Source organism: Elephas maximus, chromosome 16 (assembly GCF_024166365.1).
Source record: "Elephas maximus indicus isolate mEleMax1 chromosome 16, mEleMax1 primary haplotype, whole genome shotgun sequence".
In the NCBI taxonomy this organism is placed as follows: Eukaryota; Metazoa; Chordata; class Mammalia; order Proboscidea; family Elephantidae; genus Elephas; species Elephas maximus.
In genome coordinates, this window is record NC_064834.1 from 46,796,270 (window position 1) to 46,811,331 (window position 15,062).

General features: G+C 40.0%; 1 protein-coding gene across 2 annotated transcripts in view; it reads right to left on the reverse strand.

The window, feature by feature from the left end:
- Positions 1-3,120: 3,120 nt before the first annotated feature.
- Positions 3,121-15,062, reverse strand: part of LOC126059559 (cytochrome P450 2C19-like) — a 38,274-nt gene continuing 26,332 nt past the window's right edge. For both annotated transcript variants that reach the window (XM_049855323.1, XM_049855322.1), the window contains 2 exons: positions 8,240-8,381; positions 3,121-3,302 (listed from right to left, as the gene is read on the reverse strand). In XM_049855323.1, coding sequence (XP_049711280.1) covers positions 3,121-3,302; positions 8,240-8,381 — 324 coding nt within the window. The remainder of the gene's footprint in view (positions 3,303-8,239; positions 8,382-15,062) is intronic.

Sequence of the window (15,062 nt, forward strand, 5' to 3'; positions counted from 1 at the left end):
ACCCCATTCCTTTCCAATCAGTGCCCTTACTTGAATACAAGACACCCTGCGAGGTTTGAAAATCAATTTGCATTATAATTCAGTCACTCACAGGATGATACTCTGGGTTTTGTTTTCTGAAACCTCACCCTTGTAACTATAGGAGATAAGGTTTCTTTCAGAGAAGACATAGAAAATTTCGAGTCATTTATGTGGCAATGGTGCAGGGAATTTGAAGCCCACAGATCATCCTGTTGCTTCTCCACTATCTTCAAAGCAGTTATACAGCAACCACCCAATTTCAGGATACTCATTAGAGTCACACAAATTTTGTAAGGTATCTGTGGTAGGTAAGGCTGTGTGTCAACTTGGCTAGGCCATGATTCTCAGTGATTTGGCAGTTATGATGTAGTTTGGCAATTGTATAATGATGGAATCACCTTCATGATGAGATCTGATATAATGTGATCACCTCCATGATGGAATCTGCCCTGAATAGCCAATCGGTTGAAAGAGAGTTTCCTTAGGTGTGTAACCTGAACCCGTTATAGGTGGACTTCTACTACCAAGGCCGACATGGCTACAGCACTGCTGAGTGCCCAGACTTCCAGCAACAGAGACCAACACTGAGACCCCAATATGGCACCATTCATCAAGGTGATCAACCAGCAACCTTGGACCACTTTCAGCATGGAAAGGGCAGTGTTTTGTTCTTACTGGAATAGACATTTCCTCTGGATATGGATTTGCCTTCCCTGCACACAATGCTTCTGCCAAAACTACCATCCCCAGACTTACAGAAAGTTTTATGCACCATCATGGTATACCACACAACATCTCCTCAGATCAAAAAACTCACTTCACAGCAAATGAAGTGCAACATGGGCCCATGCTCATGGAATCCACTGATCTTACCATCTTCCCCATCATTCTGAAGCAGCTGGTTTGATAGAATGATGCAATGGCCCTCTAAAGACACAATTATGATGCCAGCTAAGTGGCAATACCTTGCAGGGTTGGGGCAATGTTCTCCAGGAGGCTGTATATGCTCTAAACCAGCATTCGATATATGGTGCTGTTTCCCCATAGCCAGGATTCATGGGTCTAGGAATCAGAGGGTGGAAATGGGAGTGGCACCACTCATTATTACCCTTAGTGACCTACTCACAAAAGTTTTGCATCCTATACCCAAGACCCTATGCTCTGTGGGTCTAGAAGTCTTTGTTCCAAAGGGAGGAATGCTCCCACCTCTAGACACTTCACTGATTCCATTGAACTGGAAGTTAAGAATGCTACCTGGCCACTTTGGGCTCCTTATGCCTCTGGATCAACAAACAAAGAAGGGAGTTACCACACTGGCTGGTGTGATTGATTCTGATTACTGAGAGAAAATCAGACTGATATTACATAATGGAGGTAAAGAAGAGCATGTCTGGAATGTAGGAGATCCCTTAGGATGTCTCTTAGTATTAACATGCCCTGATTATTAAAAAAAAAAAAAAAAAAAATTTTTTTTTTTTTCTGATTATAGTCAATGAAAAACTACATCAACTTAATTTTGACATGACTACTAATGGCCCAGACCCTTCAAGAATGAAAGTTTGAATCCTCCACCAGGCATAGAACCACAACCAGCTGAGGTGCTTGCTGAGGGTAAAGGGAATACGGAATGGATGGTGGAAAAAGGTAGTTCTAAATACTAATCACGGCCACATGACCAATTGCAGAAATGACTACTATAATTGTTATAAGTGTTTCTTCCTCATATGTGTGCATCAAATATTTTTGTTTTTCTTCACATAAAATTTAAGGTGGTTAGTATGTTTTGGTTGTGCTCATGTTAGTTACGTCATGTTACACATGCGTGTGGCTTTATAATTGTCTTTATTCAAAGATTATGTATGGTTTAAGGAGATGTGTAGAGGTGACAAGTTGACAAGTGGTGGACCGTAATTGTTAAGGTTGTGTGTCAATTTGGCTGGGCCATGATTTTCAGTTGTCTGGCAATTATGATGTAGTTTGGCTGGAGTACAATGATGTAGTCACTTCCATGATGATATCTGATATAATGTGATTCCTTCCATGATGGGATCTGCATGAGTAGCCAATCAGTTGAAAGGGAGTTTCCTTGGGGGGTGTGGCCTACATCCAACATAAGTGGACTTTCTGGCAAGGCTTATGGGCTTTTGCTCGACTGGATCCTGTAGCTGGTTCTTGTACATCTGGGCTCCAATTCTTGGGATTTGAGCTAGCAGTTTACCTGCCAGTCTTGGGATTTGTCAGCCTCCACAGTCTGTGAACAAGAGGTCTGTTATCTGACCTGCCCATCTTGAGTTCACCAGCCCCTACAGCTATATAAGTCAGGAGAAGACTCCAGCCTGACCCACTGACTTGGGACTTTACAGCCTCTATAACTGCGTGAGCCTTTTCCTTGATATAACTCTCCCAATAGATAGATAGATGGATATATAGATAGATGCTTCACTGGGTTTGCTTCTCTAGAGAACCCAGCCTAAGACAGTATCAAATACATGGTGGTCCAGAACCTTGCTTCCTATAAGTATTATATTAGGAATATAAAATGGTGATATTTTGCCTATCTGTACTGCCAGAACTGATCATGAAATATTAGTGCCCGTTTTATTACTTGAGGAATCCCTGGTGGTGCAGTTAAGTACACAGCTATTAACGAAAAGGTTGGCACTTCTAATTCACCCAGTGGAGCCTCAGAAGAAAGGCCTGGGGACCTACTTCTGAAAATCAGCCAATAGCAAACCCTATGGATCACAGTTCTACTCTGACACACCTGGGGTCACCATGAGTCAGAAATGACTTGATAGCAACAGGAAAAAAAAACATTCTTTGCTCTGTTTCAGAATGATAACACAGTAATAATTCAGTTGCAGAAGCATTAAGCCTTAGTGACCAATAGAAATATTACAGAATATGGAGAAAAGGAGATAAATTTACGCCACGAAACACAGAAAAGTCCCCTTAATAGAGTGAATTTTCACTGGATCCTGAATGAATAGGGGATGTGGAGAAGGGAGTTCAGAGAAAGTGCTGGGAAGGAGCTAACGATGCCCCAGTGGAGGGGATTCGCAGGTAACAGCACAGGAGCAGTCAGAAGGCCTTCCTTCTTTAGACAGGAATGAAGCAGAGCTGATACAAGGGTGGCAGAGAGGCAAATCCATTGACCACTGGGGTGGTGTCAATGTGTTTTGGGTCCACCAGAGACTTCAAGGTAAATTTCTGTAAAATGGTGGTCAGGAATAAAAATATTTCCATGCGGGCCAAGCCTTCTCCCAGGCAAATTCGTTTTCCTGAAAATAATGAACACAGAGGTTAGATACTCCTTGGACACTATGTTTCTTATCTGGTACAGACAGAATATGCAGTAATTATTTGATGAATAATTACATATATGGATGGCGTGAAGGAAGGATAGATGGAAGGATGCTTATATAGATAGATGGACGGGAGGATGAACAAACTTGCTATCCAACTAATTAATGCCTTATCTTAAAAAAGGCGTTCATTCAATAAATACTTATTTTGAACTCTATACCAGCTTGAACTGCTATTTTGACATCGCAATTTTCCATCAGTCTTTTCCTATAAACATACCTACATTGCTTGCCCAAGAATATTAAAAGGAGAAGTTCTGAGAAGAGGGGGCTCATATATCTGTGTTCCCGTCTGTACCTCTGACATAAATTCAGTCAAAGATTATTTTTCCCTAATGTAGTTTCAAAAGCACATTCTAAATGTGCCTCTCCCACACTATACAACTTTAAATGGCTCCCTGAGACTGTCTTGTAAAGTTAGAGGATGTCAGACATCACCCCACACTGTTTTTACAGATGTAGTTTGGCAGTAGCATAATGATGTCATCAGCTCCAAGAGATTTGATGTAATGGGATCACTTCCATGATGGGATCTGCTGTGAGTAGCCAATCAGTTGAAAGGGAATTTCCTTGAGGTGTGGCTTGCATCCAATATAGGTAGACTTTCTGGCAAGGCTAGTTCTGGATCCTACAGATAGCTCCTGTTCCTCTGACCTCCAGTTCTTGAGACTTAAGCTACCAGCATACTTGCTGTCTTGACTGCCTAGCTTAGGATTCATCAGTCTTTACAACCTGTAAGCCAGGAGAAGCCTCCAGTCTGACCTGTGGTCTTGGGATTTTCTAGCCTCTACAATTGCATGAGCCATTTCCTTGATATACATATATATATATGTATATATATATATATCCCCCACACGTCTGTGAATTTGTGGTACTGTGGGGGCTTGCCTGTTGCTATGATGCTGGAAGCTGTGCCACCGGTATTCAGATATCAACAGGGTCACCCATGGAGGATATGTTTCAGCTGAGCTTCCAGACTAAGGCAGAATAGGAAGAAGGACCCAACAGTCTACTTCTGAAAAGCATTAGCCAGTGAAAACCTTATGAATAGCAGCAGAACTTTGTCCGATATTGTGCTGGAAGATGAGCCCCCAGGTTGGAAGGCACTCAAAAGATGACTGGGGAAGAGCTACCTTCTCAAAGTAGAGTCGAACTTAATGACGTGGATGCAGTAAGCTTTCAGAATCTTCATTTGCTGATGTGGCACAACTCAAAATGAGAAGAAACATCCATTAATAATCAGAACCTGGAATGTATGAAGTATGATTCTCGCAAAATTGGAAATCGTCAAAAATGAAATGAAATGCATAAACATCAATATCCTAGACATTAGTGAGCTGAAATGGACTGGTATTGGCCATTTTGAATTGGACAATCATATAGTCTACTATGCTGGGAATGATAACTCGAAGAGGAATAGTGTTGCTTCATGGTCAAAAAGAACGTTTCAAGATCTATCCTGAAGCACAATGCTGTCAGTGATAGGACAATATCCATATGCCTACAAGGAAGACCAGTTAATTCGGCTATTATTCAAATTTACACACCAACCACTAGGGCCAAAGATGAAGAAATAAAAGATTTTTATCAGCTGCTGCAGTCTGAAATTGATAAAACATGCAATCAAGATGCATTGATAATTACTGGTGGTTGGAATGCAAAAGTTGGAAACAAAGAAGAAGGATCAATAGTTGGAAAATATGGCCTTGGTGATAGAAACAATGCCGGAGATTGAATGATAGAATGTTGCAAGACCAATGACTTCTTCCTTGCAAATACCTTCTTTCACCAACATAAACGGCGACTATACACATGGACCTCACCAGATGGAACACACAGAAATCAAATTGGCCACATCTGTGGAAAGAGATGATGGAAAAGCTCAATACATCAGTCAGAACGAGGCCAGGGGCCGACTGTGGAACAGACCATCAACTGCTCATATGCAAGTTCAAGCTGAAACTGAAGAAAATCAGAGCAAGTCCATGAGAGCCAAAATATGACCTTGAGTATATTCCACCTGAATTTAGAGACCATCTCAAGAATAGATTTGACCCACTGAACACTAGTGACCGGAGACCAGATGAGTTGTGGAATGACATCAAGGACATCATACATGAAGAAAGCAAGAGGTCATTGAAAAGACAGGAAAGAAAGAAAACACCAAGATGGATGTCAGAGAGACTCTGAAACATGCCCTCAAACGTCAAGCAGCTAAAGCAAAAGGAAGAATTAATGAAGTAAAAGAACTGAACAGAAGATTTCAAAGGGCATCTCAAGAAGACAAAGTATTATAATGACATGTGCAAAGAGCTGGCAATGGAAAACCAAAAGGAAGAACACGTTCAGCATTTCACAAGCTGAAAGGACTGAACAAAAAATTCAAGCTTCGAGTTGCAATAGTGAAGGATTCTGTGAGGAAAATATTAAATGATGCAGGAAGCATCAAAAGAAGATGGGAGGAAAACACAGAGTCATTATATCAAAAGGAAGTAGTCGATGTTCAACCATTTCAAGAGGTGGCATAAGATCAGGAACTGATGGTACTGAAGGAAGAAGTCCAAGCTGCTCTGAAGGCATTGGCAAAAAACAAGGCTCCAGGAACTGATGGAATATCAATTGAGATCTTTCAACAAACAGATGCAGTGCTGGAGGTGCTCACTCCTCTATGCCAAGAAATATGGAAGACAGCTTCCTGGCCAACTGACTGCAAGAGATCCATATTTATGCCTATTCCCAAGAAAGGTGATCCAACCAAATGTGGAAATTATAGAACAATATCATTAATATCACATGCAAGCAAAATTCTGCTGAAGATCATTCAAAAACGGCTGCAGCAGTATATCGACGGGGAACTGTCAGAAATTCAGGCCGGTTTCAGAAGAGGGCATGGAACCAGGGATACCATTGCTGATGGCAGATGGATCCTGGCTGAAAGCAGAGAATACCAGAAGGATGTTTACCTGTGTTTTATTGACTATGCAAAGGCATTCAACTGTGTGGATCATAACAAATTATGGATAACATTGCGAAGAACGGGAATTCCAGAACACTTCATTATGCTCATGAGGAACCTTTACATAGATCAAGAGGCAGCTTTTCAGACAGAACAAGGGGATAGTGATTAATTTAAAGTCAGGAAAGGTGTGGGTCAGGGTTGTATTCTTTCACCATACCTATTTAATCTGTATGCTGAGCAAATAATACAAGAAGCTGGACTATATGAAGAGGAACGGGGGATCAGGATTGAAGGAAGACTCATTAACAACCTGTGTTATGCAGATGACACAACCTTGCTGGCTGAAAATGAAGAGGACCTGAAGCACTTACTAATGAAGATCAAAGACCACAGCCTTCAGTAAGGATTGCACCTCAACATAAAGAAAACAAAAATCCTCACAACTGGACCAATGAGCAACATCATGATAAACAGAGAAAAGATTGAAATTGTCAAGGATTTCATCTTACTTGGATCCACAATCAACAGCCATGGAAGCAGCAGTCAAGAAATCAAAAGACGCATTGCATTGGGCAAATGTGCTGCAAAGGACCTCTTCAAAGTGTTGAAGAGCAAAGATGTCACCCTGAAGACTAAGGTGTGCCTGACCCAAGCCACGGTGTTTTCAATCATATCATATGCATGTGAAAGCTGGACAATGAATAAGGAAGACTACGGAAGAATTGATGCCTTTGAATTGTGGTGTTGGCAAAGAATATTGAATATACCATGGACTGCCAAAGGAATGAACAAATCTGTCTTAAAAGAAGTACAACCTGAATGCTCCTTAGAACCGAGGATGGCAAGACTGCGTCTTACATACTTTGGCTATGTTGTCAGGAGGAATCAGTCCCTGGAGAAGGACATCGTGCTTGGCAGAGTACAGGGTCAGAGGAAAAGAGGAAGACCCTCAACAATGTGGATTGACACAGTGGTTGCAACAATGAGCTCAAGCATAACAACGATTGTAAGGTTGGCTCAGGACCGGGCAGTGTTTCATTCTGTTGTGCATAGGGTCACTATGAGTCAGAAATGACTCAATGGCACCTAACAACAACTATATATATATATACATTTATATCATATATGTATATGACCTGTTGGCTTTGCTTCTCTAGAGAACCCAGCCTAATAAATATACTAACCACAATTTAGAAAAAAAAAAAAAACCCTTTGCTGTCTCTTCTTTCTTGGCTCCCTGACCCTGTGAGGTGCCTTACATTTCACTGCTTCTATTAAAATGTTGCTTATTCTATTTTATACCTTACTGTGAGGTATGTGAGAGCAGGAAGTAGATGGCTTCCCCACTTTATCCCCTGAGCAGCCTGTGATTACCTCTCTCACAGCTTTAATCATATTGGATTATAATGATCTTTTTACTCATTTTCTACCCAAACTGGGGAGCAAGTGAGGCCCTTGTGTGCCCATTCTGTGTTTATGGATATTTGTATCCTTAGAACTCAGCCTGGGGTTGGTGCAGGGCCCACACAGAAAACAATAAAGTTGTGGCTTTAGATGCCTTTTTCAAGAAAGGTACTGGCAGTCTAAATGAGTTTCACCTTGTAGGAGGTGCTATCGGGTAGCTCAGTGATGTACCTTGAGACATAATTCAATCAGCTCATTTCCTAGTTTTCTCTCTCTGGAAGAACTGGGTCACATCCCCAAAGACTCACTACTCTGGCCCAATAATGAGAATTTTTCATGAATGGGAAAGCACATGGCATTGGAAGTGGTGTTGGTGATCATGTACAAGCAGCATTTCTACTAGCCCCAGACTAGGCACCACACAAGTCCCAACTGATCTCATACAGGTATCCTGTTCCCTGAATTACAGATGCATATAAATTTCTATTACCTGCTGAGAACGCCATAAAGTAGTCACTCTTCATAAAGTTGCCACTCGCATCCAGAAAGTGACCAGGGTCGAACATCTCTGGGTTGGAGAATTCTTTTTTGTCATATAGCACGGAAGACAATGATGTCAATATGGTCATGCCCTGGAAGGAATAGACTTCAATGAACTTAGTTATAAAGAAGTCATGGAGTTGGTAGAAATGTTGAACATCACTTAGTCTAATGTCTTTGAGCTACAGATGAGGAAACCATGTCCAAAGAAAGGTAGTTATATTTCCACCCAGATAGTCAAAGTAACAAACAGAGATGGGTTTGTTTATGTCTGAGGGTAATAATATTGCAAAAGTGGGCTCCAATAACATTGAAAGTACTGGTATCTGGGTGCCAGACCTTCTGAATATGTTTCAAATATCGTGTATGAAATTTGTCAGCGACTCACTGCCCCCTAAATATTCTTATCCTCAGAATATTACCAATCAATTTTTAAGAAAATTGTCATACATTTCCCCATAATAAATTTTATTCTCTATTCTGAAAAAAGCTCCAGAGATAAAGAGTTATGGTTGACTATAAGTTATTCCATTTATGTCACATTTAATTATATAGGATTCTTAAAAAGGCAAAACTTTAGGGACAGACAAAACCATAGGTAGTAGGTGTGAATTGGCAGCAATAGGGGCATGACAGAACTTTTGGGGGGAACAGTGATTGAAATGTTTTATATCTTGCTTGTGGTGGTGGTTACATAACTGGCAAAGCTCATTGGACAGTAACATAAAGGGGTGAGTTTTATTTTATGTAATTTATATCTTGATTTAAAAATAGAATATAGCAAGACACAAAAGCACTGTCTTAGTTATCTAGTGCTTCTATGACAGAAATACCACAAGTGGATGACTTTAACAAACAGAAGTTTATTCTTTCACAGCCTAGTAGGCTAGAAGTCCAAATTCAGGGAGCCAGTTCCAGGAGAAGGCTTTCTCCCTCTGTCAGCTCTGAAGGAAGGTCCTTGTCATCAGTCTTCCCCTGGTCTAGGAACTCTCAGCCCAGGTATCTTGGGTCCAAAGGACAGGCTCTTCTCCTGGCACTACTTTCTTGGTGATACGAGGTTCCCCTGTCTCTCTGCTCACTTTTGTCTTTTATATTTCAAAAGAGATTTATTTAAGACACAGCCTAATCTTGTAGATTTGAGTTCTGCCTTATTAGTATAACTGGCTCTAATCCTGGCTCCTTAACATCATAGAGGTAGGATTTACAATGCATAGGAAAATCACGTCAGATGACAAAATGGACAGTCACCTAATGGTGGGAATCACAGCCTAGCCAAGTTGACACATATTTGGGGGGGACACAATTAATCCATAACAAGCACATATATTGAAAAGTAAGACTCAAATGCATCTAACCAAAGAATCCCATTTAGATTTTCTATAGACAACAATTTCCACCAATTGGTTATATGTCCTTCCAGAAATATGCCCTTCCCAAAATATTCTATGCATAGCAGATAAACCTATATACACTTATGTCATTTCTCAATTTCCTCTTTCCTTTACACAAATGACAAACCCTCTACTGCATATTGATTTTTTTAGTTATTAAATAATTTGTATATTGTCCTATACAAAAACACCTGCCTTATTCCTGCTGCACAATATGAACGAACCATTTCACTTCTGGTGAATATTCACATAGTTTGTAATATTCCTTTATTCAAGTAATGATGTAATGAAAACAACTTAGACATTCTTCCATTTGCACATGGAGTAGATACCAAGAATTTGAATTTTTGCATTGAAAGATATTACATTTTATATTTTAATAGATTGTCTTCCAAATAGATGTACTAATTTATAATCCAGCCACCAGCGCATGCAAGTACTCATCTACAAGTATCCTCACCAACACAATGTTTTTTCAGCCTCTGTCTTCATCAGTTTGATGGATGAAAATGGTATCATAGGTCAGCTTGCATTTTGCACATATTACCTGGGTTAATTCTTGCAACATCCTACTATGGCAGATAAGGTAGGTATTATCAACAGGTTGCAAATGAAAAAAACTGAGGCTTAAAAAGGGTTAAGAAATTTTTTATAGTGTAACTATGAGTCGAAATCGACTCTATCACAGTGAGTGGTAGTGTGATACCTAAGAGTAGCAGAGCCAGAGTTCCTACTGAGTTCCTCCTGACTCTCGCGCCACGGTCCCTTGCACTTCTGAATACTTACTTGAGTCTTCCATTCTCAGGACACATTTGGCAAGAAGGCTGTACCTGATTCATAGAAAAGCCAAAGGGGGAAAAATCCCCTCTCCACTCAGGTGACACTCTCATCCACCCTCTACCCTAAACATGTGACTATGATTCTCATCATGTATTTTCCTGGCTGGGAAATAGATATCTGAAAACCAAAAAGAGGAATAATCTGGGTACATGAAAAACAAATGTCCATTCTGCAACTCAGAGGAAGTAAGTCATCCTTCCCTGAAGTTGCTTGTACCAATCTTCTCACAATTATGGGTAAGGACACAATTTTAGCCTCTCCTTGCTTTTCTGTTTCAGCCCATAACATATGAACATTTGCCTTCTTGGAGTTATAAATACGCAAGGTCTTATCTGAAATCCCAGGAGACTTAGGTGTTTTCAAGTTCAGAATTGTTTTTACCTATGTGTTTCCAAGTTCAGAATTGTTTGACTTGTTAGAAAGGGATTATGATGTATTTGCTGTAGAATTTTTGTAATCCCAATAGAGTGTGGATATATATACACACTGATATTTTTTAAGAAAATATTTGAATATTTACACAAAGTGAGGCAAATAAGGAAAATAAATAGGTTCACTTCAGTTCAAGTCTGGTTTGGCCAAAAAATTCAGTTGCATCAAACTCATCTTTTAAAAAAATTTGCGGAGCTTTTAGTATTGTAGAATAAGGATGAGGGACTTCTAACCACTGTTATTAATATTTAAATTTCAACCAATTAAGGTAAAAAGTTAAAATTTCAGATCCTTAGTTACATTAATCATATTCCAAGTAGTCAAGCACATGTGCCTACTGGCTACTGTATTGTACAACACACATAAAAGACATTCCTACTGCAGAAAGTTCTATGTGTATGGCTGTTTTAAACTAGTTCTCAACAAATCAGAGCCCATGGGAGGGCCAAATTCCACCTGTTATCTGTTTTTTTGTTGTTTATTCATTTTTTAAGAATTATTCAGGAGGTGGAGCCAAGATGGCAGAATAAACAGATGCTTCCGGTGAGCCCTCTTTACAACAAAGACCCCAAAAAACTAGTCAAACGAGAATATTTGTGACAAGCTGGGAGCCCTGAGCTTCAAACGCAAGCGTAGAAAACGAACTGAGGGACAGGGGAGGAAGAGGCAGATTCCACCTACCAAGGTGCTTTAGGAATAGAGACACACCTACCTTACTGACACTTGGCGGAAGCCTGTCAGCATCCTGCCCCCCCCCCGGAGTGTGAACCCCAGCTGCTACTAGACTCAGGTGCATACAACTGTCACCACTACTCTAGATGGATAGGTGACAGTCTGCATCACACAGTTGATGACCCAAAATCAGATTCTACTCAAGAATAGTGAATGGACTCTTAGGCTTATATATCTGGTAACAGCCCAAACCAGCTGGTAATAGGACATAAGTGACTCAAGGGCTACAACAATCAAGACAGCGCAATCTAGTAGCCCAGCTACGTATATTGAAAGAAAACAAAACAAGATAAGACTCAGTGAGCAAATATAGAATAAATCACTACAATATCTTAGTGATGGCTCAGAGACAGCAGCCGATATCAAACCACATAAAGAAGCAGACTATGATTGCTTCTAAAACTCCCCAAACTAAAGAATCAAAATCTTTCCCAGATGAAGATACAATCCTGGAATTGCCAGATGCAGAATATAAAAAACTAATTTACAGAATGCTTCAAGACATCAGGGATGACCTCAGAAATGAAATAAGGCAATCTACAGAAAAAGCGAAGGAACACACTGATAAAGCAGTTGAAGAACTCAAAAAGATTATTCAAGGAGGAACCTGGAAGGCATTATGCTGAGCGAAATGAGTCAGAGGCAAAAGGACAAATATTGTATAACACCACTATTATAAGATCTTGAGAAATAGTAAACCTGAGAAGAACACATACTTTTGTGGTTACGAGGGGGCGAGGGAGGGAGGGTGGGAGAGGGTTTTTTTATTGATTAATCAGTAGATAAGAACTGCTTTAGGTGAAGGGAAAGACAACATTCAATACATGGAAGGTCAGCTCAGTTGGACTGGACCGAAAGCAGAGAAGTTTCTGGGATAAAATGAATGCTTCAAAGGTCAGCGGAGCAAGTGCGGGGGTCTGGGGAACATGGTTTGAGGGGACTTCTAAGTCAATTGGCAAAATAATTCTATTATGAAATCATTCTGCATCCCACTTTGAAATGTGGTGTCTGGGGTCTTAAATGCTAACAAGCGGCCATCTAAGATGCATCAATTGGTCTCAACCCACCTGGAGCAAAGGAAAATGAAGAACACCAAGGTCACACGACAACTAAAAGCCCAAGAGACAGAAAGGGCCACATGAACCAGAGACCTACATCATCCTGAGACCAGAAGAACTAGTTGGTGCCCAGCCACAATCGATGACTGCCCTGACAGGGAGCACAGCAGAGGACCCCTGAGGGAGCAGGAGATCAGTGGGTTACAGACCCCAAATTGTCATAAAAAGACCAAACTTAATGGTCTGACTGAGACTAGAGGAATCCCGGGGGCCATGCTCCCCAGACCTTCTGTTGGTCCAGGACAGGAACCATCCCCGAAGACAACTCATCAGACATGAAAGGGACTGGTCAGCGGGTGGGAGAGAGACGCTGATGAAGAGTGAGCTAATTATATCAGGTAGACACTTGAGATTGTGTTGGCAACTCTTGTCTGGAGGGGGGATGGGAGGATAGAGAGAGAGGGAAGCAGGCAAAATTGTCACGAAAGGAGAGACTGAAAGGGCTGACTCAAGAGGGGGAGAGCAAGTGGGAGTAGGGAGTGAGATGTATGTAAACTTATATGTGACAGACTGACTGGATTTGTAAACGTTCACTTGAAGCTTAATAAAAGTTATTAAAAAAAGAAGATTATTCAAGAACATAGTGGAAAAATTAATAAGTTGCAAGAATCCATAGAGAGACAGCATTCAGAAATCCAAAACGTTAACAATAAAATTATAGAATTAGACAATGCAATAGGAAATCACAGGAGCAGACTCGAGCAATTGGAATGCAGAGTGGGAGATCCGGAGGACCAGGGAATTGACACCAATATAGCTGAAAAAAATCAGATAAAAGAATTTAACAAAATGAAGAAACCCTAAGAATCATGTGGGACTCTATCAAGAAGAATAACTTGCATGCAATTGGAGTCCCAGAACAGGGAGGGATAACAGAAAACACAGAGAGAATAGTTGAAGATCTGTTGGCAGAAAACTCCCCTGACATCATGAAAGACGAAAGGATATCTATCTAAGATGCTCATCGAAACCCATTTAAAATTGATCCAAAAAGAAAATCACCAAGACATATTATCATCAAACTTGCCAAAACCAAAGATAAAGAGAAAATTTTAAAAGCAGCCAGGGAGAAAAGAAAGGTCTCCTACAAAGGAGAATCAATAAGAGTAAGTTCAGACTACTCAGCAGAAACCATGCAGGCAAGAAGGCAATGGGATGACATATATAGAGCACTGAAGGAGAAAAAGTGCCAACCAAGGATCATATATCCAGCAAAACTCTCTCTAAAATATGAAGGTGAAATTAAAACATTTACAGATAAACACAAGCTTAGAGAATTTGCAAAAACCAAACCAAAGCTACAAGAAATGCTAAAGGAAATTGTTTGGTCAGAAAATCAATAATATCAGATAACAGCACAACACAAGGTCACAGAATAGAACATCCTGATATCAACACAAATAGGGAAATCACAAAAACAAATTAAGATTAATTTTAAAAAGAAAAAAACGCTCAAAACAGGGAATCCTTGAAGTCAAATTGTAAAAGATCACAATAATCAAAAAGAGGGACTAAATACAGATGGCACAGAACTGCCATATGGAGAGGGATACAAGGCGATATAGGACAATACAAGTTAGGTTTTTACTTAGAAAAATAGGGGTAAATATTAAGATAACCACAAAGAGGTATAACAACTCCATAACTCAAAATGAAAACCAAGAAAAACATAATGACTCAGCAAACATAAAAGTCAAATTCTATGAAAATGAGGAACACACAATTTACAAAGAAAAACGTCTCAGCACGAAAAAGTAAGTGGAAAAATGAAATTGTCAACAACACTCATAAAAAGGCATCAAAATGACAGCACTAAACACATACTTATCTATAATTACGCTGAATATAAATGGACTAAACACACCAATAAAGAGACAGAGAGTCTCAGACTGAATAAAGAAACACGATCCGTCTATATGCTGCCTCCAAGAGACACACCTTAGACTTAGAGACACAAACAAACTAAAACTCAAAGGATGTAAAAAAATATATCAAGCAAACAATAAGCAAAAAAGAGGAGGAGTAGCAATATTAATTTCTGACAAAATAGACTTAAGAACACTAAAAATGATTAAAGGGACAATTGACCAGGAAGATATAGCCATATCAAATATTTATGCACCCAATGACAGGGCTGCAAGACACATAAAACAAATTTGAACAGCATGGAAAAGTGAGATAGACACCTCCACAATTATAGCAGGAGACTTCAACACACCACTTTCGGAGAAGGACAGGACATCCAGTAAGAAGCTCAACA